The sequence below is a fragment of the Lemur catta genome, chromosome 11, assembly GCF_020740605.2.
Source record: "Lemur catta isolate mLemCat1 chromosome 11, mLemCat1.pri, whole genome shotgun sequence".
Lineage (NCBI taxonomy): Eukaryota > Metazoa > Chordata > Mammalia > Primates > Lemuridae > Lemur > Lemur catta.
Genome location: NC_059138.1, coordinates 69,130,712 through 69,156,743, shown reverse-complemented (window position 1 = coordinate 69,156,743; position 26,032 = coordinate 69,130,712). Strand labels below are relative to the sequence as shown.

The following is a 26,032-nucleotide window of genomic DNA, read 5'->3' as shown; positions in this document are numbered from 1 at the left end:
ACTTTTTAATTACTGTTTATGTTGTATTTACTATCTTACAAATGTGCCTAATTTTCAACAGATGGGAACCTGTGACATGTTGTTTTCCTAGGACATTTCCCCTTTTATTGTGCTGTATTAACTGAGAGAAGGTAGTTTTTGCTGAGGTTAGAGTCAAGGCTCATGATAACTGGATGAAACAATTACTCTTGTTTCCCTGAGCTCAGAGCATCTGGTAGAATGTTTTAGTTTGGGGGAAAGTGTAGAGTGGTCTTAGGGGTCTGTTCTTTACCACCCTCAGGCTGCCTAGAAGACCAAGAAAACCCATGAATGTGCCAGTGGACACATAGTGAAAGTGACTGCAGATTAGGGCTGTTGGGAATTTGTGAAAGTTGACTTGGAAGCAGGAACACCAGGTCCTGAGCTCCCCTCCTATGTGGCAATGTTCCCTTTCTGTTGGTTTTGTTCGTTTGTTTGAGACAGAGTCTTGCTCTGCTCTGTAGCCTGGGTTACAGTGCAGTGGTGTCGTCATAGCTCACTGCAACCTCAAACTCCTGGGCTCCAGTGATCCTCCTGCCTCAGCCTCCCAAGTATCTGGGACTGCAGGTGTGCACCACCACACCTGGCTCATTTTTCTCTGTTTTGTAGAGATGGAGTCTTACTCTTGCTCAGGCTAATTAATGAGTCCCTTTTTGAAAAGAGTTGCCTTCTTTTGTCTTGCTTATTTCAACTATAAATAGTCTCCTAGACAGCATTCCTGAAAATATATTTTCACTGGAGGGTGGATGTCTAAAGATTGAACAGAAGGTTCACCCATTCATTATAAAGTGGTTTCTAAGAGCAAAAGAAAAGTATTTCTTGATCTGGGTGCTGATTATAGAGGGTGGGTACACTCTTGCAAACTTCGCCAAACTGGATACCTAAGATACATGCGCTTTTGTGTTTGTATGTTGCACTTCAGTTAAAGGTTTAAAAAATAGCATGTGGAATCCCTAAGCATGAGTCTTGGGGCCTGTGCTTCCTGCCAGTCCAGGCTGCCAGGTATGTGGGAAGCAGAGTCCCTGGTGTCTTGTGCCCTGCCAGTTGTACCAGTTTCCTAGGACTGAGCGTGGTCCAGGACTCCCTTCCCACAAACCCCTTTGCTGTTCCCCCAAACCCTGCATAGGAGCAGTACGGTTGTTTGGGCAGCTCCCCCCAGTCTTTAAGCCTCTGGTCCAGGAGGGGCCTGTATACTTGGAGGATGCCTTAGACTTGTGAGCAAACGCTGGAGGTCTAGGTCTTTTGGCATAAACCCTGAGACACCCCTTCTGCCGCCTCCTGGCAGATGTCCTCCTCTGTTCCGAGGGCCCTGGACTTTCCCCAGGGTAGTGACTGGTGACCCCAAACCATATGGCTGGTCAGAATGATAATTATCCAGCGTTATGTGAACGGTCTGGTATATAGATGTTAAATATTTGTTGAATTAAAAACGAAATGCTGGTTTAGGGCCGTCCATGGGTCATGAGTGGAAGTATGAGTTACCATGGGCGGCAATGTCCTGTCACAGAGCCGCTCAAATTTTTTCTGTTGAGCTACATGTGGAAGCCAGTTGGTGCCTCCCTGAGAGGCCCGGAGGGGTAGGAGATTTTCTCATAAATCTCCAGTTTTATCTTTCCAAGTCATGCCTGTTTCGCACTCTATCCCATGATACATTTTTATTTATTTTAATACAAAAATGAAATTAAAAACGACTCTGGGAGCAGGGATTTCCCTTCCCTGTCCCACCTGTGATCCTAAAAGCCCCCTGGCAGTACTGAGCTCTCAGGTTGAAGAAGTGTGGAACTGCCAGGTGTAAAATTTAGAAATCATACCTACAACAAATCCTGAAATAGAAAGGCCATTTCCCTCCCATTCCTCCACCCCTGCCCTACAGTATCTTTAATTTAAAGCTCCATGACCATGAAGGGCAGTTAAATGGGGGGAAAAAATCAAACCTTAGTTGATATTGAAATCCCTAAGAACATTTTTAATGCAGAATTTCTGGCGTCTTTATTTTGTTTTCCATGAGCTTTGGTTTAAAAAGGAAAACTGAGAAAAAGTATAATTAACACCATTGTTTATTCTTAACTGTTTTTCTTTTTTTTCCTGCCCCTTGACTATTGGTCCCAGGCATTTATTAAGGTGGTTAAAGCCAGTGGGGCTCCCTCCAGCCTTTCCCACAAGTGCTCGTGACCTCTTACCTAGGTCTCCCTTTACCTGACTTCAGAAAAAAAAAAAAAAGATTGTTTTCCCACACAGCTAGCTTCAGAAAGTCACTGAAAAGAGCATCGGGGTGTCCTCATGACCTTCGTGGTACTAAGTGGTTGTAATTAGCACCGAAAAAGGATGTACTCTTAGTGAGTGTGAGTGTGTCATTCACTGTGGCACAATGCCAAGAGCCAAGTGGTGTCAGCAGCCTGCGTGGCCGTTGTCCCAGAGGTTGTTAGGGCTCATTTTCCATGGTTTGCAGTCAGTGCTCTTAGCGGGACAGGGGCATGTCAAGAGGGTCCCTGTACAAAGGCTTTCAGGGCTGGGCTGTGGGATGCAGAAGATCCTTCCCCCGCACCCCTCATCGGTGTGGAGATCTGTTCCGTGCTTGTCTGGAGTGAGCACAGGGACACTTACCTCCTCCGAAGGACAGGTGCCTCCAGATTCATGCTTCTGCCTGTGCACCTACTGCAGGTCCTTCTCCAGGCTCACTCCATCCTGCAGCTGTGTTGACATGACTGATGTCACTGCTCCTAGAAGTCTTCCTGGCCCTCCTCCCAACTGGGTCAGGTCCCCCCCTGGGGACTTCTGGAGCACGTGGACTTACTTCCCTGTTCACACTTAGTCGCACCACATGGAAATCATTTAAATTTTGTCTCTCCCACTCTATCACTTGTGTCTTATTTTTCATCAGATCTCAGCATGGTGCCCCACATAGATTAGATTAGATGTTTAGTAAATGGCACCCATCTTAGGTGCTTAATTAATATTTCTTGAATGGATGGAAGGGCACAGTAGTACTGGTATTACTCTACTCTTTTAATAACTAACATTTATATAATGTCTTCAACTTTACTGAACACTTTCCAGGCATATTTTGGGAGTCATCAGAGCCCTGATCTAATGTTCTGATTCTTTTCCTTCCAGGTAAATGGGAGAGTTGCACTTTCCTGGCTCCTTGGAACCAGCCGGGCTATTTGACTTGCTTTGGCCAATGAAATATGAGCAGAAATATTATGTTTCACTTGTAGATGGAATTCTTTATATGCCAGCATGTTATTTGCCATATCTCACTCCCTCTGCTGCTGTACCTGCCAGCACTTCAAACAGGAGTAGCTCTGTCGGCTCGGGTTCTGGTGTGAGGACAGTGCGGAATAGACTCTGGCTGGCCTATGATGAACATGTAATAGGAACAAGACAGAAGCCTTTTTTTTTTTTAAGCCATTAATTGTGATTTGGGCTTGTTTGCTACTGCTTCGTAACCTGTCACACATTCCCTGACAGATAGACCAAGGCTCTCGTAGTTCAATTTTGGATTCACTCTGTGGTTGTCATGTGGGTGAACTGAGGTCATGGTAGTGGTGGTGATAGAAGTATGTGGGTTTCTTTTTGATTGTCACAGTGATGGGGGCAAGGGGCATGCTTCTGTTAAGTGGTTTAGAGTTCAGGGATAAGTATCTTGTGGCAGACAGGAGAGTCCCACAGGACAAAGCAATTGTTCTGTCCAAAATGCCAACAGCAAGACTTGTCCAATTTGATAATCAGTCTTAAGAGTCTAGAGAAATCTTAACAGTGGCTTCACATTTCTTATCTGCTGAGCTGCTGGAAGAGGAAGTTGTGCAGCACTTCCCACGTGGTTTGGTTCACTTCGCTCCTGGGATCTCTGCCAAAATTCCAGTTCAAAGGCTACTCATCTGCTGAATAGCTCTTCTAAGCCCCATGCGAGTACATGTCTGAAATTTCTCCCCACTTATATTTTCTCTTTTAAAAATAACATTAGTTACTTTTGGGAGAGGTTTTTATTGTGGTAAAATGTACATAATAAAATTTACTATTTTATCTATTTTAAGTATACAATTCCATATAGTCACATTGTTAAGCAACCATCATTGCTATCACCTGAGCTTTTTCATCCTTCTAAGCTGAAACTCTACCCACTAAACAATAACTCCCCAGTACCTCTTCCCCCAACCCCTGGCTGCCTCTGTTTTAGTTTCTGTCTCTGAGAATTTGACTATTCTAGGTATCTCATATAAGTGGAATCATATACTATTTGTCCTTTTGTGACTGGCTCATTTCACTTAACCTAATGTGTTTAAGGTTCCTCCATGTTGTAGCATGTTTTAGAATTTCATTTCTTTTTAAGGCTGAATAATACTTTTATATGTACATACATTTTTTTCCTTCATATTCATTCATCGATGAACATTTTGGTTGTCTCCACCTTTTGGCTATTGTGAGCGATGCATGGTATACAATGAACAAACATTGGGATACAAATATCTGTTGGAGTCACTGCTTTCAGTTGTTTTGGGTACATACCTAAAAGTGGAAGTGATGGGTCATATGGTAATTCTGAATTTAATTTTTTCAGAAATTACCATACTGTTGGGCATAGCGACTGTGCCATTTTATGTTGTCACCAGCAGTGCACAAGGATTCCAGTTTTTTTCACATGCCTGCCAACACTAGTTCTTTTCTGTTTTTATGATAATGTGATAATGGCTGTTCTAACCGGTGTGACGTGGTATCTCATTGTAGTTTTGGTTTGCGTTTCCCTAATGATTAGTGATGTTAACCATTTTTTCATGTGCTCATTGGCCATCTGTGTATCTTTCTTGGAGGAATGTTCACTCACGTCTTTTGCCCATTTCTTAATTGGCTTTTTGTAGTTGTTGAGTTGTGGGAGTTATATATTTTGGATATTAATCTTTTATCAGATATATGATCTGCATATATTTTCTCCCATTCTGTAGGTTGGCTTTTCATGGTCTTGGTAGTGTCCTCGGCGCCAAAGCTTTTAATTTTGATGAAGTCTAGTCTATTTTTTCTTACGTTGCCATATCCAAGAAGTTATTGCCAAACCCAGTGTCATGAAGCTTTTCCCCTACGTTCTCTTCTAAGAGTTTTATAGTTTTAGCTCTAATATGTAGGCCTTTGATCCATTTTGAGTTAATTTTTATAGATGGTTTAAGGTAAGGGTTCATTCACCCTCCTTCTTTTGCATGTGGATATAACCAGTTTTCCCAGCACCTTTTGTTGAAAAGACTTCTTTGCTGTTGAATGGTCTTGGCTCACGCTTGTCAAAAATCATTTGACCATATATGTAAGGGTTTATTTTGGGGCTCTTTGTTCACTTTCTTTGGTCTATATGTCTGTCTTTATGCCAAGACCACACTGTTTTGGTTACTGTAGTTTAGTGTAGTAAGTATTGAAGTCAGGAAATAGGAGTCTTCCAATACTGTTCTTTTTTAAGATTGTTTTGGCTATTTAGGGTCCCTTATGATTCTACATGAATTTTAGGATAGGTTTTTCTATTTCTTCAAGAACCATCACTGGGATTTTGATAGCAATTGCCTTGAATGTTAAATAGCTTCAGGTTGTATTGTCATATTACAATAGTAAGCCTTTCAGTGTATGGACATGGGATATCTTTCCACTTATTTGCCTTCTTTAATTTCTTTCAGCGATGTTTTATAGTTTTCAGTGTATAAGACATTCACTTTGTTTGTTGGTTAAGCTTATTCTAAGTATTTTTTTGATGCCATTATGAATGGAATTTTTTTAAACAATTTCATATTGTTCATTGTTGGGATGTAGAAATGCAACTGGTTTTTGTGTTGATTTTTGTGTCCTGCAGTGTTGAATTTGTTAATTAGCTTCTAACCACTTTTGTTATGTAATCTATAATGCTCTGTACATATGCAATCATGTCATCTTGTAACAGATAAATTTTACTTCTTCCTTTCCAATTTGGATGCTTTTTATTCTTTATTTTTCTTGCCTGATTGCTGTGGCTGGGCCTTCCAGTACTATGTTGAATAGAAGTGTTGAAAGCAGGCATTTTTGTCTTTTTCCTGATCTTAGGGGAAAAGCTTTCAATCTTTCACTGTTGAGTATGATGTTAGTTGTGGCTTTTTCATGTGTTGATGAAGTTTCATTCCATTCTTAGTCGAAGGTTTTTTTTTTCTTCTAATAATGAAGGGGTGTTGAATTTTGTCAGATATTTTTCTGCAGCAGTTGAGGTAATAATTTTATTCAGAATAATTTAAACAGAATAATTTATTCTGTTTATATGGTGTATTACATTAATTGATTTTCATATGTTGAACTATTTTGCATTCCTTGAATAAATTCCACTTGGTCATCATGTATAATCCTTTTGCTGTGCTGCTGAATTGGTTATTTTGTTGAGGATTTTTGCATCGGTATTCATAAGGAATATTATTGCTCTATAGTTTTCTTGTAGGGTCATTATCTGGCTTTGGTGTCAGAGTATTTCTCGCCTCATGTAATAGAATGAGTTGGGAAGTGTTCCCTCTTCAGGTTTTTGGAAGAGTCTGAGAAGGACTGGTGTTAATTCTTCTTTAAATATTTAGTAGAATTCATCTGGTCTGGAGCTTTACTTTGCTGAGAGGTTTTTGATCACTGATTCAAATCCGTACTAGTTATACATCTATTCGTATCTTCTATTTCTTCACAATTCAGCCTTGGTAGGTTGTATGTTTCTAAGAAGTTATCCATTTTATCTAGGTAATCCAATTTGTTGGCATACAGTTCATAGTATTCTTTTAAAAATCTTTTTATTTATGTAAAATGGGTAGTAATGTCCCCACTTTCTGATTTTAGTAAGTTTTCTCTCTCTCTCTTTTTTTTTTTTTTTGTCAATGTAGCTTAAGATCTGTCAATTTTATTGGTATTCTCAAAGAATCAGCTTTTGGTTTTATTGATCTTTCTCTATTATTCTATTCTATTTTAATTTATTTCTGCTTTAATCTTTATTTCCTTTCTTCTGATAGCTTTGGGTTTAGTTTGCTGTACTTTTTCTAGTTCCTTAAGATGTGAAGTTAATTTGTTTGTTTTAGATCATTTTTATTATAAGTATTTTCAGGTATATATTTCCCTCTTAGCATTGCTTTGTTGCATCCTATAAGTTTTGGTACATTTTGGTTTCATTTATGTTTGTTTCAGGGTATTTTCAGATTTCCCTTGTGATTTCTTCTTTGGCCCATTGGTTAGTGAATAGTGTTGTTTAATTTCCACGTATTTGAATTTTCTAGTTTTCCTTCTGTTATTGTTCTCTAGTTACATTCCATTGTGATCAGAAATGACAGTTTGTATGATTTTAATAATTTCAAATTTATTCACACTTGTGGCCTAAAGTGTCTAATGGTCTGTCCTGGGTAATTTTCCATGTGTACTTGAGAAAAATGTATATTCTGCTGTCAGTGGGTAAATGTTCTATGTATGTCTTTTAGTCCTAGTTGGTTTATAGTGTGGTTCAAGTCCTCTGCTTATTGTTATTGTTCTTCTGTCTGGTTGTTCTATTCATTATTGAAGATGGGGTGTTGAAGTCTCCATCTGTAATTGTATAATGGTCTATTTCTCCCTTCAGTTCTATTGGTGTTTGCTTCATATGTTTGGAAGCTCTGACGTTTGGTGCATTTATAGTTGTTCCATCTTCTTGGTTAATTGACCCTTTTTATCAATCTGTAATGTCTTTGTCTTTAAACAGTTTTTGACTTAATATCTATTTTGTCTGATATTAATATAGCTGCTTCATCTGTCTTTTGGTTACTATTTGCATTGGATATCTTTTTCCATCCTTTCACTTTGAGCCATTTATGTCTTTAGATTTAAAATGTGTCTCTTGTAGGCAGCATATATTTATACCCTGTTTTGATTTATTTTTTAATCCATTCTGCCAATCTGGGTTTCTTTTGATTGTGCAGTTTAAATCATTTAAATTTAAAGTAATTATTGATAGAGAATGACTTGATTTTTGCCATTTTAAAGACAAAATAATATGTATGTCCTTTTTGGTCCCTCATATCTTCCAGTACTGCCTTCCTTTGAGTTTATTTGATTTATTTGTAGTGACACATTTTGGCTCTCTTATTTCCCTTTCTGTGTATTCTGTAGATATATTTTTCTGTTGTTACCATGGGGATTACATGTAACATTCTAAAGTTACAACCGTCTAGTTTGAATGATACCAGTGTAACATTAGTGACATATACAGAAACTCTGTTCCTGTACGGCTCTGTCCTCTTACTCCATTTTATGTTATTGGAATCACAGATTACATGTTTATGTGTTATGGACCCACTAACATAGATTTGTAAGTGTTTTTTATACTGTAGAAAATAAACAGTGGAGTTATAAAATAAATTTACAATAATATTGGTTTTTATATTTGTCAGTGTATTTACCTTGAGCTGAGAATTTTATATTTTTATGTGGCTTTAACAAAGATACTGTCAGTGACCTTTCATGTCAATGTGAAAGATTCTCTTTATTATTTTCTGTTAATGCTAGTTGTAATGAACTAGCTCAGCTTTTATTTATCTTGGAATATCTTAATTTCTACTCATTTTGAAGGACAGTTTGCCAGATAAAGAATTCTCATTTGACAGATTTTTTTCCTTTAGCACTGTATTATAAATGTATCATCCTACTGCCTTCTGGCCTCCACGGTTTCTGATAATCTTATTGAGCATCTGTTATATGTGACAAGTTGCTTTTTTCTTACTGCTTTGAAGATTCTTTGTCTTTGGCTTTCATCAGTGTAATTTATTGTGTCTCTATGTGGTTCTCTTCAAATTTATCCTACCTGGAATTCACTGAGTTTCTTGGATTAGTGTATTCATGCCTTTCATCAAATTTGGGAAGTTTTCAGCCATTATTTCATCAAATAATCTCTGTCTCTCTTCCTTCTTAGATTCCCATCATTCATATATTGGTCTCCTTGAAGGAAGTCTCTTAGGCTTTGTTCACTTTTTATTTTTCTCCTTACACTCAATATTTTCAAATGCCTTCAAATTTGCTGACTTTGTGCCTCAAATATGTTTTTGAACCATTCTAGTGAAATTTTCAACTTGGTGATTATATTTTTTCAGCTCTGGAATTTGTTGGGTTCCTTTTTATAATTTGTATCTCTTCATTGGTAGATTCATTTGTTTATATGTCATTTTCCTGATTCACTGTAGTTCTTGTGCTTTCCTTTTGTTCTTTGAGTGTATTTAAGAGAGTTGTCTTTGTCTAGTAAGTTCAGTGTTCCTCAAGGACAGTTTCTGCAAATTCATTTTGTTCCTTTGAATGAGCCATGTTTTTGTGTTTTTTTATATGCCTTTCCTCTTTTGTTGAAAATTAGATATTTGAGAAAACAGCCACCTCTTCCAGTCTTTGCAGACTGGCTCTTTGCTAGGAATGTCCTTCGATGATTAACTGGACATGTTCTGAGCCTGAAAATGTAAGATCTCAGATCTGTTTTGAGCATATTGTCTTGCCTGGAGCTATGCATGGCTTTTTCAATTGCCCCATATTTATGACTACTTTTGAATGTCTTTATTTTTTGAAGAGTCTCACCTTGGCTTTTCCTTGGGCCTCATGTGGCCTGCTGTATTTCTCTACCCATAATCTCTCGCCAGGCACCTGCAGGTCTGTATTTCCTCTGCAGATTTCACCAGATAGTGGCTGCAGCTTTCCCCCACCTGTGATCCGAGTTAGGTGAGGTAGGGACCAGGGCTTCAGTTAGCTCCCTGACATGTTAGAATGTTGCAACCACGTAGAGAGAGTGGAACAAGGGTAAGTAAAAATGCCAGAAAAATTCCTACCATTTGAAGGTGACTTTTTCTTGCTTGGGCATTCACTTGGTTGCTGCAGACCTTTGACCATTTTTCAGAGCTTCTAAAAAGTTAGTTCAGACAGTTTCTGGTTGTTTTTATGTCTCTGGGGGGCATGAAGCCTTGGAGCTTCTGAGTTCATTGTTTTGCTGATGTGACTCTCTGGTTACTTTTCTTTTTTTGATAGATAGCCAAAAATTTGTAAGATACAGAAAAATACAAAGAAAAAAAATTAACAGTGACTATTAAGAACATGTTTTGAGTGTTTACTGTATACCAGGCATTCTTTTGAGTACTTTACATGTATTATCTTATTTAATCCTCATAATCACTGCAGAGAAGTTGTTCTCTGCATTTGCAATGAGGACACGTGGCCGTGGTCACTCAGGTTCTGAGTGGAGTCATGATTGAAAACAACACAGTCTGACATTAACATGCTCTTTGCTACTCACTGCTATTTTCATAATCTCACTGTCCAGAAATAATCACCGTTAACGTTCTCATGTGTAGCATTACAGTTTTTTCCCATTGCATGAATACCTACGTCTGACAGTAATTTTTTTTTATCCATTTGATAAATGTATTCATTTTATTCATTCAGCAAATAATTGAGTTCTTATTCTATCCAGCTACTGTATTACTCTGGAAATACAGTAATGAGCAAACTGAAGTTCCTGCCCTCATGGTGTCCGCATGACTTAATTTTAATGGGAGAGGCAGACAATAAACGTGTAATACTGTGTTTTAAAATTATGTAATGTCAGGTAATAATAGATGGATTGAATAAAAAGCAGGACAAAGGGATAGACATGGTAACTGTTCTAGGGGGACTGGTTTTAGAAAGGGTGGTCAGGAGAGGGGGGGTCCCAGCGATGAGGAGACATTTTGAGCAGGGAGGCATTTGCGCAGGTCCTGAAAGTAGAGACCACCTCTGTCCGTCTGTGGGGTCGGCCAGGGCCCCGAGGCAGAAATGTGATCGCTCCCTTCAGGCAGCCGCCCAGGAACTGCTGTAGTTGGAGGACATTGAGCAGGCAGAGCCTGGAAAGTAATGAGGTCCCAGAGGGAGCCGTGGTGGGAATGGTGGGCTTTACTGAGTGTGATGGGAACCAGAGGGGGGCGAGGGTGGGGGGAATTTAATCTAGAAGCCTCACCTGCTATGCGGAGACTGGCCTGTAGAGGGAGCTCTGGGAATTAGCGAGGCCGGTTGGAAGGCGGTTTGCGGAGCAGTTTTCTCTCCTGTCCTGCGCTGTGCTGGGAAAGAGCTGTGTGCTCCCCCTGATTCACAGTATTTGGCAAATCACTTGCCTGCTTTTACATAATTACAAGCACGTTTGAATAGTGGGATAAGGATGAGACTTTGAATTATTGTCATGAGTTTAGATTGTTAAACAATTTTATTGAGGTTAAATCCACACAATGTAAAATTAGCCATCTTAAAGTAAACATTCAGTGGCATTTAGTACATTCAGAATGTTGTATATCCACCATCCCTAGTTCCAAGACATTTTCATCACCCTGAGAGGAAACCCTGCACCTATTTTTATTAATAAGAGCAACTTCTCCCCATTCCTCCCTCCTCCAGCCCCTGGCAAGCACTGATCTGCTTTTGGTCACCACAGATTTACCTTTTCTTGATATTTCACATAAATTGAATCCTGTGCTATGCGACCTTTTGTGTTTGGCTTTGCACACTTAGCATGATGGTTTCCAGGTTTATCCATACTGTAGCACGGATCAGTACTTCATTCCTTTTGATGACCAAATAACATTCCATCACTCTGCGTGCGTGCTTGTGTGTGTATACAATTTGTTTAACCATTCATCTATGGTGGACGTCTGGGTTATGTCCACCTTTTAGCTGTTGTGAGTAGTGCTGCTATGAACATGTATGTATTTGCTTGAACACCTGTTTTCAGTTTGTTTGATTACATACCTAAGAGGAGAATTGCTGGGCCAATACAGTAATTCTGTGTTTTTTCTTTTTGAGGAACCACCAAACTGTTCAACAGTGGCTAAACCATTTTACATTCCTCTCAGCAGTGTGCAAGGGTTTTAGTTTCTCTGTGTCCTCGCCAACACTTGTTTTTTTTTTTTTTCCTTTTTTTCTCCCTCTTTTTGGATTAAAGGCATCCTAGATTGTGTGAAGTGATATTGCATGTTTTGATTTGCATTTCCCTAATGTCCAGTGATGTTGGGCATTGTTTCCTGTACGTGGCCATTTGTGTATCTTCTTTGGACAAAGGTGCATTCAAGTTCCTCACCCAGTTTTTGATTGAGTTGTTTGCCTTTTTGTTCTTGAGTTGTAAGAACAGATTCCCCAGAAATGGATCTTGCCCAGAAACAATCTCTTGTTGTTGAGTTGTAAGTTCCATTAATAAATAGTAAATTCTTATCAGAGATGTGATTTGCATGTATTTCTCCCATTCTTAAGATTGTCTTTTCGCTTTCTTGATAATGTCTTTTGCATAAAAGATTTTAATTCTGATTAAGTTCCATTTATTTTTATTTCCTGTTGCTTGCACTTTTGGTGTCATACTGAGTTTATATTTTTTGATTGAAGTAAATACTGCATACTAATTGAATATAGTTCTAGAAAAAACAAATTGTTTTCCTGTTGAGATGTTTAGGAATGTTTTTTGTAGGGGCATTAGTGTACTGTGCCTTTGAGTAAGTCCAGTTGTGGTCACCTCTCCTTTATTTATTTTTTGAGACAGGGATTTGCTCTGTCTCCTGGGCGAGAGTGCAGTGGCATCATCATAGCTCAGCGCAACCTCAAACTCCTGGGTTCAGGCAATCCTCCTGCTGCAGCCTCTCTAGTAGCTGGGACTACAGGCGAATGCCACCACTCCTGGCTAATTTTTTTCATTTTGTGGAGACAAAGTCTTGCTGTTTTGCTCAGGCTGATCTCGAATTCCTGGTCTCACGTGATCCTCCTGCCTCAGCCTCCCAAAGTGCTGGGATTACCGGTGTGAGACACCGTGCTCGTCTCGGCTTTTTTTGTTTCTTTTGCTTTCCTAAATTTCATTTTTTTCTTTTAAGTAAAAACTTTTAAATTGTTACATGGTCAGTGATACACTCCTTTGCATTTTGACCTCTTTAACATTAATGTTTAAAGTCCCTCCCATTTAGAGGCCAGATGCATATGCACGTTAATTCTCCTTTGTGCCTGTTTACCATTTAACTCTTTGACCACCTGATTTATTTTATCAGGAGAAAAACAAAATTAACTGTTTTTATGCTCAGCCAGTTTTGCCAGCATCAGCTGTTGACAACACCGTCTCTTTTCCATTGATTCGTGATGTTTCCTTTATCATGTTTTAGTTATATGTCCTATCCATTTCTGGGCAATCTGTTGTTCCACTATTTCTGCATGCTTTGTTTTCTTGACTGAAGTTTAATACAGCAAAATTCACTCTTTTTAGCATTCAGGCCTATGACTTTTGACAAATGCCTACAGCTGTGTATTCACCACCACAGTCAATTGCATCACCCTCAAATGCTTCCACCTGCTTCTTTGTAGTCATGCCCCACCTCTTGCCCCAGGCAACCACTGACCTGTTTTCTGTCTCTAGTTTTTGCTTTTTCTAAAATGTCATATAAGTGAAATCACACAATAGGTAGCCTTTTTCATGTGACAAAATGCATTTGAGATCGAGCCATGTTATTATCTGTCAGTAATTCATTCTTTTTTTAATTGCTGAGTAGTATTCCATTGTATGCATATACCACATTTTATTTATCCATTCCCTAGTTGATTTGCATTGTTTCCACATTTTGGAGTAAAATCGCTACATACAAATTTTATGTGAACAGAATGTTTCATTTCATTTGAGTAAACACTTAGGAGCAAGATTCCTGGGTCATGTGGTAAGTGTATGTTTAACTTTATAAGAAACTGCCAAATTGTTCTCCATTGTGGGCCTACTGTTTTGCATTTCCACCAGCAATATATGAATACCAGTTGCTCCACATCCTTGCCAGTACTTGATATTGTCCTTTTTTTTTTTTTAAGCCATTCAAGTAGGTATTTGGTTGCTATCTCATTGTAGTTTTAACTTGCATTTCCCTAATGACTTAAGATGTTGAACATCTTTTCCTGTGTGTATCTGCCATCCATATATCTTTGGTGAAGTATCTGCTTAGATCTTTGTACCTAATTTTAAAATTGGGTTATTTGTTTGGGTTTTGAGAGTTCTTTATATTTTCTGGGTAAAGATCCTTTATCAGATCTATAGATATGCAGGTATTTTCTTCTAGTCTGTGCCTTTTTTTTCTTCATAACTGTTTTCTGTAGAGCAGGAATTCTTAATTTTGATTGTGTAATTTATAAATTTTTAATATCTATATTGTGCTTCTGGTGTTGTGTCTTAAGAATTCTTTTGCCTAACCTTAGGTCACAAAGATTTTCTTGTTTTCTTCTAGAAGTTTTATAGTTTTAGGTTTTAGAATTAGGTTTGTGATCCATTTTTGAGTTATTTCTTATAATCAGTGCCAGGTGTGTATGTTTTTATGAACAAGGCAATTTAACTGTAAAAGATTAAAAGAAATGACTCCTTTTGTAATGTGAAATGATGCAAAACTCCCCCTTTATGGTGGGTTGAAGGGGAAGTTGGAGGAATGCTTCCCTCTGTGTAAAAGATCTCCTTTCATAGATGTGAGATATTATGGTATATCCTGTAAATTCTGCTGTCATTGCTATCAGAATTGCTTTCAAAGACTTAATAAGGAAAATGCAATATTGTGCATATCTGTTGTATTGCTCCTTAAAGCTTAAAATGGAGCTTGTTTCCAGGTGAAATATACACTTAATATTCTTGGAACATATCAACATCAGCCCTTGAGTCAATCGGCTTTAAAAGAGAATATTCCTTTTTAAAAATTTTTCATTTTATTTTTTTTATTTCAGTATATTATGGGGGTACAAATGTTTTGGTTACATAAATTGCTTTGGTACCATTTGAATCACAGTTATAAGTGTGCCCATCCCCCTGACAGTATGAATTGTACCCATTAAGTGTGAAATTTACCCATCCCTTCCCTCCATCTGCTTGATTTCCGATGAATGTTATTTCCGTATGTGCACGTAAGTGGTGTTCGATTAGTTCCAATTTAATGGTGAGTACATATGGTGTTTGTTTCCATTCTTGTGATACTTCACTTAGAAGAATGGTCTCCAATCCCATCTAGGTTAATACAAGAGGGATTAGTTCACCATTTTTTTTATGATTGAGTAGTACTCCAGGGTATACATATGCCACATTTTATTAATCCACTCGTGTATTGATGGGCACTTGGGTTGTTTCCACATCTTTGCAATTGTGAACTGTGTTGCTATAAATATTCTAGTGCAGATGTCTGTTTTATAGAATGTCTTTTTTTCCTTTGGGTAGATACCTAGTAGAGGGATTGCTGATTAAATGGTAGTTCTACTTTTAGTTCTGAGTTATCTCCATACTGCTACCTGTAGAGGGTATACTAGTTTGTAGTCCCATAAGCAGTGTATGAGTGTTCCTATCTGTCTGTATCTATGCCAGTATTAGTTGTTTTGGCACTTTTTGATAAAAGCCATTATCACTGGAGTTAAGTGATATGTCATTGTGGTTTTGGTTTGCATTTCTCTTCTGATTAGAGATGTTGAGCATTTTTTCATCTGTGTTTTGGCCATTAGTCTATCTTTTGAAACGTTTCTGTTCATGTCTTTTGCTCACTTTGTAATGGGGTGGTTTGATTTTTTTCTTATTGATTTGCTTGAGTTCCAGTTATCAGCCCTTTATCAGATATGTAGCATGCAAATATTTTCTCCTATTCTGTAGGTTGTCTTTTCGTTCTATGATTGTTTCCTTGGCTGTGCAGAAGCTTTTTAATTTGATCAGGTCCCATTTATTTATTTTTGTTGTTACTGTGATTGCTTTTGGGGTCTTCATAAATTCTTTGCCTAGGCTGATGTCTGTAAGAGTTTTTCCAGCATTTTCTTCTAGAATACTTAGGGTTTCATGCCTTAGATTTAAAGGTGTTACCCATTGTGAGTTGATTTTTGTGAGTGGTGAGAGGTGCAGATCCTGTTTGTCTTCTACATGTGGCTATCCAGTTTTCCCAGCACCCTTTATTGAATAGGATTCTTTTCCCCAGTGTATGATTTCGTCTGCTTTGTCAAAGATCAGATGGCTATATGAGAACGGTTTTATATCTGGGTTCTCAGTTCTGTTCCATTGGTCTATGTCTATGTTCTTATGCCAGTACCATGCTGTTTTGGTTACTATAGCCTTGTAGTATAGCTTGAAGTCTGGTAAATTGATACCTCCCAATTTGTTCTTTTTGCTTAAGGTTGCTTTGGCTATACAGGGTCTTTTCTGGTTCCATATGAAGCATAGAATTATTTTTTCTAGGTCTGTGAAAAATAATGTTGCTATTTTGATAGGGATTGCATTGACTCTGTAGATGACTTTGGGTAGTATAGACATTTGAACAATGTTGATTCTGCTGATCCATGAGCATGGTATGTATTTCCCTCTGTTTTTCTACCTGCTGTTTTTTTCCTCAGCGTAGTTCTCCCTGTAGAGGTCTTTCTTCTCCTTGGTTAAATATATTCCTAGGTATTTTATTTTCTTTGTTGCTATTGTGAAAGGTATCCAGTCTTTGATTTGGTTCTCAGCTTGACTGTTGTTGGCATACATGAACTAACAGATAATAGAATAAATATATTTTTCCTGGCTTGGAGGTGGCATTTTTTAATCTAGTAAGGATGAATTTAGATATCATTGCGATATGGAAATAATTTAATTAAAATTTATACTTAATTTTACAATATAAAATTTTAAGTTGGCACTATTTCACATTAATTTATTTTCAAGGGTAAATACTTGATTGAAAAACAACTGGCAGTTTGAGGCATCTTTTTGTAACTTACTAGTTTTTTTAATTGGATTTTAATCGAGGCTCATGCAGGCAGAAGTCAGGGTGATATGGAGACCTCCAAAGCATTGCTTTGTGTTACTCATGGAATGCTGGAAGGACCTCTATCAAATAAGAAACAAGCAGCAACTCAGCAGGATTTATTTTTATTATTACAGCTTAGTTAGGATAGAACAAGGCTGGATTCCACCCAAGCAAGCATGGTTCTGCTAACAGCTCTGTCCTCTAGACTGTCAGTAACTTCTGGGCTTATGGGCCCAGATACCCAGTTAGAGATATGGTCATGCTAGACACTAAAGCTGAATCCTTGGCACGTGAGGTGATATATCTGAACCTTCCTAAGGTGACAGAGTTGGTTTCTTAAACCACATGCCCCTGAAGTCTTGGTAGCATTGGAACCAGGCTGAGGTCTAGACTTATTCTGTCAATTTGGAAAAGATTGCACTCGCTTAAGGAAGGAAAAATTTCCTCCACTTTAATACTGTCTTTCTTAATTTGTCTTTTATTGTTGAATTTTAAAAACTTGGAGTAAAATACATATAATGTAAAATTTACCATCTTAACCATTTTTAAAGGTACAGTTCAGTAGTGTCAAGTGTACTTACATTGTTGTGTGACCAGTCTCCAGAACTCTTTTCATCTTGCAAAACTGAAAGTCTATACCCGTTAAGCAGTAACTCCCATTTCTCCCTCAGCCTCTGGAAACCACTGTTCTACGTGCTGTATCCATGAATTTGACCACTCTAGATACCTCATATGAATGGAATCATACGGTATTTGTTTTTTGTGACCAGCTTATTTCGCTTAGCATGTCCTCAAGGTTCATCCATGTTGTAGCGTGTGTTAGAATTTCCTTCCTTTTAAAGGCTGAATAATATTCCATCATATGTATATATCACAATTTGCTTATCCGTGGGTAAATACTTGAATTGCTTCTATCTTTTGGCTGTTGTGAATAATGCAGCCATAGACAAAGGAAAGGATATTTTTAATTTAAAGTTTTTAAAAACTTTCTTAAAACTTTGGTGCCTACTAGTATTACTGCTAGGCACTAGCAGATACACTGTTGGTAATATTTCTCACAGTTGCAGCTTCCTTGCTGTTCCACAAAGCACTGTGAGTTCTGCTGTGCACTTTCCCTGAACAAATTTGAGATCCAGTCTGTAGATGTCTGGTCCTTCTTCCATTGGAAGCTGACATTTGATCGGGGAGATTTTTCACCAAGACTGAGATTCCTAGCTTCTCCGGGAGCGTTGAACATCAGACATACTGGACCCCCTATTCCTGCACAGCAGTGGGCATCTGGAGAGGAGGAGTAGTCTCCCTCCCTGGATGTGTGTCTTCAGCCCACCGGTCAGCTCCCTTCCATTTTGCCTTACACCTCACCTCCTATCCTCATTGCACACCTGCTTGGCCCCCAAAGCCTGCTGAGTTTGCAGTATCTATTCCAGAGATGAGCTGTCAGGTAATCTGTATGGCTTATAAGTGAAATCTATAGTCCTTTCCAGAAGAGGAGCTGTGACTATGACTACTTTGTATATAGCTGCGTTAGTATTATTGGTGAGAATTCTTCGTGCCTCTTATGTAGGAATGTCACAGAGCTCACCTTTTCACCCAGTACACCTGTCCTGGGCAAATGACTACAAAGTCAGATGCATGTAAATGCTTTCAGCAGGGATTTATTTGTTTAAAATATTATTTATTTACATTTTTTGAGATAGAGGCTCATTCTATCGCCCAGGCTAGAGTGTCGTGGCATCAGCCTAGTTCTCAGCAACCTTGAACTCCTGGGCTCAAGTGATTTTCCTGCTTCAGCTTCCCGAGTAGCTGGGACTACAGGCATGCGCCACCATGCCCGGCTAATTTTTTCTATATATTTTTAGTTGTCTGGCTAATTTATTTTTCTATTTTTAGTAGAGACGGGGTCTCGCTCTTGCTCAGGCTGGTCTCGAACTCCTGACCTTGAACTATCCTCCTGTGTTGGCCTCCCAGAGTGCTAGGATTATAGGTGTGAGCCACCAGGCCTGGCCATTTAGCAGGGATTTATTGATGACCTGCTTTAGGCTGGCCCTGTGTTAGGTGTACGGGGATTGAAGCCTAGTGCCTGTGTCCTTATCGGAGAGTCAAATCCTGGTGCCCGCTTGACCTTTGACATCCACACTGTTAATTCCAACCAAGACAGAGTAGACCAATGTAAACAGTGTACCTGAAAGTTAGGACTAGCTTAAAGTTGTCTGTGGATTTTTAAAAAGTAATTATAAATAATGAAGCAGTCTTACCACTTTCAGAAGAGATTTTCTTGACTTTTTTGTTGTTGTTGTAGTTGTTTGCTAGATCATAGTTATCCCAATTTTGTTGAAATTTGACTAGTGTAATACCCACTGGTTGGGAATTTTTTATATTTTTGTTCTTTTATTTGCTTTAATTTTCTTTTTGGTGAGTTTTACAATTGGTATTGTTATCAAATGGAACATAAACTTTGAAAAGAAAAAAGTCTTGTTGCACTTTGTATAGATTACCTAGCTACCCAGTGGATGGCTCCTGAATGGAACAGGAACATGATGGATCATGGGCCTAATGTATTGATACCTTATGGAACTGATCTAATGTTAGTAGGGTGTTTCTGTGAATCCTTTTTTATCAGGTCCTTGTCGATTATAAATCTTGTTGCCTTCATTGCATCTGCTACATGAAACAGTTTGTTGCATTTAGGACACTTGAATATTTCACAGAGATTTTTGCTAAATCCTGAGGCTTGTGACTGTCCGAAATTCTTTTACTAGCTTTTCAAGTTCACTATCCAGAATCAGAGCCCAGCATACCCCAGGATGCACGGTGCTGTTCTGAAGGTGTGCTCTTTCCTTTTGTTTCTGTTCGGTAATTACAGCCCCCTGATGGCACCTCTGGAGCAGGTGCAGAAGTTATAGATGCAGAAGGAGGAACGAGATAGACACACACAGGTGTCCTTACAGTAGCACAGGGGCCAGTGCAGTTGCCACAGGAAGCAATTGACCCCTGTCTCCATTCCTAACACGCGCTTCCATGAAATCCATAAATGGGGTGCTCCTCCGTCCTTAACCATTTCTGTTAAAACAGGCTTCTGGGCCAGCAGGGCCTTTTGATTTGTAAAATGGTGAGAAGTCAAGAAGAAAAAGACTGGGGTTGACACAGTGTCCCTCTCTCAGTGCCACTGCAGAGACTGAACTCAGTGGCTATTATGTAAAAAGTAACATACACTTTCGTAAGTATTGTCCATTTCTATAGGATGGGTGTTTTCTTGGAGTATTCTAATGGCTGAACAACAATAACAAAGGTTATCTTCGAAAAGATAAGAGTGACAAGCACTGTTTAACATACCCTCCTTGTGAGAAGTTTTAATTTTTTTCCCCAAGAATCATGTCTTAGAGCTACTTCTCAGCTTAAATGTGGCTTTAAAAAAATTGTTAGTGGAACTCTGACTCTGTAAATGTTATGCCTGTTTGTGTCTTGAGGTGATTATGTTAGATTGTGGGAAACTATTTGTATTAACCTTCTAATATCACTGAACTTGTTTTTAATCATTGGATTTATGTTAAGCCTCCTTTGATTGAACTATTAATTTCTAATCACTTTTAACCAAGAAGCATTTAAAGCATGATAAAAATAAGTGGATTAGGGATTAGCAATTTCTTAAATGAACCTGACTTAATGTAAAATTAATTATACACACAGAATTCAGAGAACCCAAGTAACTTTTGAATACATGACTCTCTATATGCTAGTACAGCAAAGTGTGGTATGGGGGACCCTGAGAGCCTCTCAGTGGTCCTTGAGGGCAAATTTATTGTCATAATAATACTAAGACATTATTTGTCTTTTTTGCTGTGTTGATATTTGCACTGATTATACAAAAGTAAAGGGGGTGAAAACTGGTCAACAAACTGTACTAATGGTCATTGCATTCATTATTCACCTCCCTGCATTCAATTTAAAAAGAAAATGTCAGTTTCACATAAGAATGTCCTATTGAAGCAGCAACAATTATTTTATTAAATCTCTACCCTGGAGGACATCTCTTTTTAATATACTGCTTGATGAAATAGGAAGTACATGTAAGGCACTGTTGCATCCCCAAGTACAACAATTATCTGGTTATCTCAAGGAAAAGAATTAATATATAGTGGGACTGTGCTTCAGGGATGGAAAGAACCTCAAGGAAATCCTGAACTTTATTTGTTGTTGGTAGTATATTGGTGGTGTAAGTTTGACACTATTTTGTGTGTATTGTACATAGAGCACATGGATAAGTATATTCTAAATACTGGGAATCTGGGTTTTCCTTGCGGTGAACGGGTCATACTAATGTGGGATTGAGGGAGGTGAGGAAGAATCCTGCCACGTTGGATTTGAACTCAATGTGTCCCTATAAACTTGTGATTTAAGTATTTCAGATATCCTTGCTCTGTCCAAAGAGCCTAGATACTTCATGAACAAAGAGCACACGGAGTTCTTAGATCTTGGTTTCTGAATGCTGTTTCCCAATGAAAGGTTCCAGGCCTCCTTGGAGAAATGGCTGATTTGAGGTCTGGGGCAGGAAAAATATGAGGTTAGCTTGGCGTGCTTGTGCTAGAAAGCAAGGAGATGCTCACAGACTCTTAGGGCCACGTCAGAAGGACATGGAAGCTGGCTTGAAGGAACTCCCAATGATCAAATTTGGGACACCTTGGGACATTAGAAAGAATGATGACAGTATGGACTATAACACATGAATAATAAAAACAATCCATGAATCTATATGCATGGCAGGAGAGAAGGGGGAGAGTGAGAGAAGAACTGTGTTATAGAAGAATGCCAGCCACTACATGAAGGAGGAAGAGAATTTGATAATCAGTGTTTTGCAGCCCCTTAACGTAGTAATTGATTCAGGCAAGATCGTCAATGGATGCAGAAACTGTTGAGTGAAATGTTTTGGGGGAGAAGGATATTCACAGAATCTCAAATGCCACCCTATGTATATTCCTTATTAAGGAGAAAGGATGTTTTTGTAAAGAAGAAATCTGGCAGATTCCACCTTGTTGTTCAAACAGCAACACCACTAAAAAAAGGGAGCCAGATATCACGTGCTTTCCAAAGGAAAAACACAGCACTGCCTATGAAGTAGTCTTGCCAAAAGGAAGCAAACTTGAATCCGACTGAGGCTCTAGAGTTAACTACCAAATTGTGGGAAACCCGAAGGAATGCATTAATCACCACTGTGGGGCTGCAATAAAAAAACAAAAACAAAAAAACTCCAGACTTTGGCAAACTGTACAGCCAAATGACCCACTTTCTTTAAAGAATAAATTGCAGGAAAAAAAAGGTAAAGGAGTGATGAAAAGGGATATGAGAAATGTACTGACCAGTGCGTGGACTTGATTTGGATCACGATACAAGTAAACTGTGAGTTTAGAAAAATGAGGCAGTAGAACTGAATACAGACTACATTTGATGATGGTACAGGGTAAAATGATACCATGTCTGCCGTGGCTTCAAAATAATTTGGAAGAAGAGCAGTTGGGTAGGGGTTCAGAGGAAGCAAGATTAATAAGCATGGGCAGATAATTGCTGGGGGATCAACATCTGTGTTGATTAAAATACCGCTCCATCTTCTTTTGAAATATGCTTGAAAGTTTTTATAATTAAATTTTTAAAAAAATATTGCTGACTAATAGGCCAGGTGTGCTGGCTCACGCCTGTAATCCTAGCACTTTGGGAGGCTGAGGTGGGAGGATCACTTGCGGCCAGGTGTTCAAGAACAGGCCAAGCACTATGGCGAGACCCTGTCTCTTAAAAAATAAATAAATAAAAAAATAAAATAAAAATTAGCTGGGCATGGTGGTGGGCACACCTGTAGTCCCAGCTACTCGAGAGGCTGAGGTGAGAGGACTGTTTGACCGCAGGTGTTTGAGGTTGCAGTGAGCTGTGATGAAATCATTGCATTCCACCCTGGGCGAAAGAGTGAGGCCCTGTCTCAAAAAAAAAAAAAAAAAAAAAAATCACTTACTAATAGTGGGATAACCTGACATTTTGTGCCACCTTATGTAGTACATTGAGAAGTACACATGACCGGTGTAGAATTGTTGCCAAAAATACTTAACCTGAATCTAATCATGAGGAAACAATCAGATAAGCTCAGAATGCATGACATATTCTACAAGGCAGTTGTCCTGGACTGTCTAAAAAAAAGTTACAGCGCTGTGAAAAACAACAAAAAACAGTGTCATGAAAAACAAATACGGTTGCGTGAACCTTCTTTCAGTAGATTCCCTTGTCCCAAGAAAGTTACAAAAGACATTTGGGGAGACAGTTGCAGGTGCTAAAATACGGACTTACAGCAAAGGCTATTACTGAATAAATTATTTTAGGTATGATTATGGTTTTGAGGCTCTTAAGCGAATGTCCTTATCCTTGGGAGATGTATGCTGAAATCTTTTAGGGTGAATTAATGTGATGTCTGCAAATTACTTTAAATAATGTGTAGGTACGTATGGATTAGGTTGGCTCATATTAAGTTGCCGTTTTCCTAGGTCAGAAACAGTCAAATATGAGCAAATGCTTATGGTTCAACTTAATATTTGTTTGAAAGAGCGAGAGAAAGCAAATAGTATTTCCAGGTGAAGAACCTATAGGTGTTTGTACTGTTTTTTCACCTTTCTGTGTTTCTGAACTTTTTAAAAACAAAGAGTTGGGAGAAAATAGTCAACATACAAAAATGAATTCCCAGCAGATACTTGCCTGCATTATAGATTAAGTGCGCTGACAACATTCCCCTTGAGATTAATTGCCACCAATAGCGTTTAAATTCTCGTGGAATTCCACGACTTAAATTGATTTGAGTATAGAAAAGAGGGAAAGCGACTTATTTCATTGTATGAACTTTCCTATCTCTGAATCAGCGCATGACAGAGAACAGAAAAATAAAGAACTATAGGTGGAAATTATTGAAGAAGAGCTTGATGATATTTTATGGAATCTTTTTTTATATGGATGACATTTAAAGATGAATCCACTGTAGGAGAAAAAAGAAATCATTGGTTTCTCAGTAACTGATGCCTGTATTTTTTTTTTTTTTTTTTGGTTAAGAGATCAAAAATATCTTCTCTCTAGGCATGGGCTTGACATTGTCTGTAAAACAGGGTGTATATCTGGAATTCCAAAAAGTTTTATCCCCCGCCAGCCGACCTTTTTTTTTGCCACGAGGTCTCAGGTCTTCTGGGCAACCATGGCAGATGGATGAAGTTATGAGATTCCTACTCCCCTCTAGAAAATTTCCGTAAGTGATTACAGCAGCGCCTGGTTTTATCCTTCTCTTTTGAATCCAAAAAGATCCCTAAAGAAGTGGCTGACATCTTTAACGCCCCCAGTGATGATGAAGAGTTCGTGGGTTTCCAAGATGATGTTCCCATGGAAACCCTCTCATCGGAGGAGAGCTGCGATAGTTTTGACTCGCTGGAGTCGGGGAAACAGGTATGGATGCTTCCTTTCGAGGCAGGTGTGTTCATCTGGAAGCCTGAATCTTGGTTTGGATGTTCTTTTATTTGAACATGGTCTGAGATGAGTGGTATCAGTTAATTGCTGAGAATTTTATTTTAGAAGCCTTATGCCTTCATGTTTCAAAAAACCAGTGAGAGAACCTAGTTTAGTTTTGCTCTTTTCATCTTTCCCATGTACAGTAAATTTTTTAAAAAAATAAAAGGCACTCACATGAGCAAATCCATTTTCTTTTGCTCCCGTGGGGCTGTAACCTGTGGGGAGGTTGTGTTCAGAGTCCTCCCAGGGACCCGGCAGGGTAGTGGGGGCTGGCCCTCTTCACGATAGTCCACCCTGAGGGCTGCAGCCAGGCGGGCGGATCGTGTGCTTCTGATGGGACAATTGCACTCTGTGGTCCTGCAGTGTGATTCCGTTGCCACCTCCCTCTTGGAATTGCTGGGGAGAGCATTATTCTTGCTTTAATTACTTTGATCTCTGGCAAGCACAAGTTCCAGTTCTCCGAGAAGTAGATTCCTGGAGGTTTATATTGTGCCTTAGCAGCGGAATGGCCGATCAAAACATCTAGCCTTCAGTGGCATTTTCTTCTGAGTTCATTGCGGTACCTGCAATTCCTCATTGTCCCTCCACCATGGCTTCTCTTAAAGGGCTGTGAATTAAACCCACTCTGCCCCAGCTGGGCAGGTGCATGAAGGGAAGCAGTTAATTATATGTAAGAGAGCCCCTGCCTGATTACTCCGACCACTGTGGGTGCCCTGGCCTGGGCGGGAGCTGTGCTCTCCGAGGTGGCCGGAGGTCCCCGTCTCTGCCGTCCTCATTGTCTGACGTCTCCACAGCATTTGACCCCCCCTCCCCAGCCACCTCCTTCCACTCCCTGGGCCTCTTCCTTTCTGGTACACCTTTTGCTCTTTGTTGTTATCTCTCGTTTTCCTAAATGTGGGTGCTCTCTAAGATTTTGTTTTCAGACCTTTTCACTCAAAGTGAGCTTGTCGTCGATTGTCCTGCTCTGAGCTGTTCTGTGTCCTTTATGTGGAATATGGCTTCTCTCTGCAGCCCCAGATGGCGGTACCACTGCCAGTGGGACTGGCCCTGGCTGCTGGAGGGAGTTCTGAAACACCGCGGTTGCCTGTCTGGCTTATCCCTTTCCCCATCTTTATTACTGTTTTCCTCATTTTTGATGCTGCCCTCTCCTCTCCCATCCCCCTGACTCCCGTGCAGGAGTTGATGAAGCCTCCGCTGTGTTTGTGTGCATCCTTCCCTTCCCTCCAGTCCTCGTAGCTGTCAGCCGAATGTTCACCCGTTCCTGCTAGGATCCACTGTTAGACTGGGCTCTGTCTTGGTGCCTCCCTTACTCAGAAATTGCCCGTCTCCATCTGAGCAGTCAGGCAGTGAGGGAGGGCATGGGATCCAGTTGGGGGCATTCTGAGCCGTGCAGGGCTGGTGGGAAGTGCCCAGCACAGAAGCCTGGACGGCTCCGGCCTGGAGAAACACTGCAGCTGCTTTTGCAGTCGGGTCTGTCCTTCCTGGCCCCCAAATTTGACCCCGGCACGCTGTAGATGGCCTGTGATAGTGTGCCCAGCCACTTTTCCCTCATCATCCACTGCTCTGTCCTTCTGTCCGCTGCCCCATGCTGTTCTTCCTGCCTGGGTGTGCTCTCACCGGTTTTCTGGCCTCTACCCTGGTTCAGTTCCAGTTCTTTCTGTTTCTTCCATGAAGTCTTCCTGGGTTTCCTTTCCCCCTGTGCGCCATCTTGCTTGTGTGTCCTTTATAACACTGACCCTCAC

At 39.5% G+C, this 26,032-nt stretch overlaps 1 protein-coding gene across 2 annotated transcripts in view; it reads left to right on the top strand.

Annotated features, from left to right (window-relative positions):
* CDCA7L (cell division cycle associated 7 like) overlaps positions 1 to 26,032 on the top strand; it is a 43,423-nt gene that overhangs the window by 4,498 nt on the left and 12,893 nt on the right. For both annotated transcript variants that reach the window (XM_045565250.1, XM_045565251.1), the window contains exon 2: positions 24,087 to 24,227. In XM_045565250.1, coding sequence (XP_045421206.1) covers positions 24,087 to 24,227 — 141 coding nt within the window. The remainder of the gene's footprint in view (positions 1 to 24,086; positions 24,228 to 26,032) is intronic.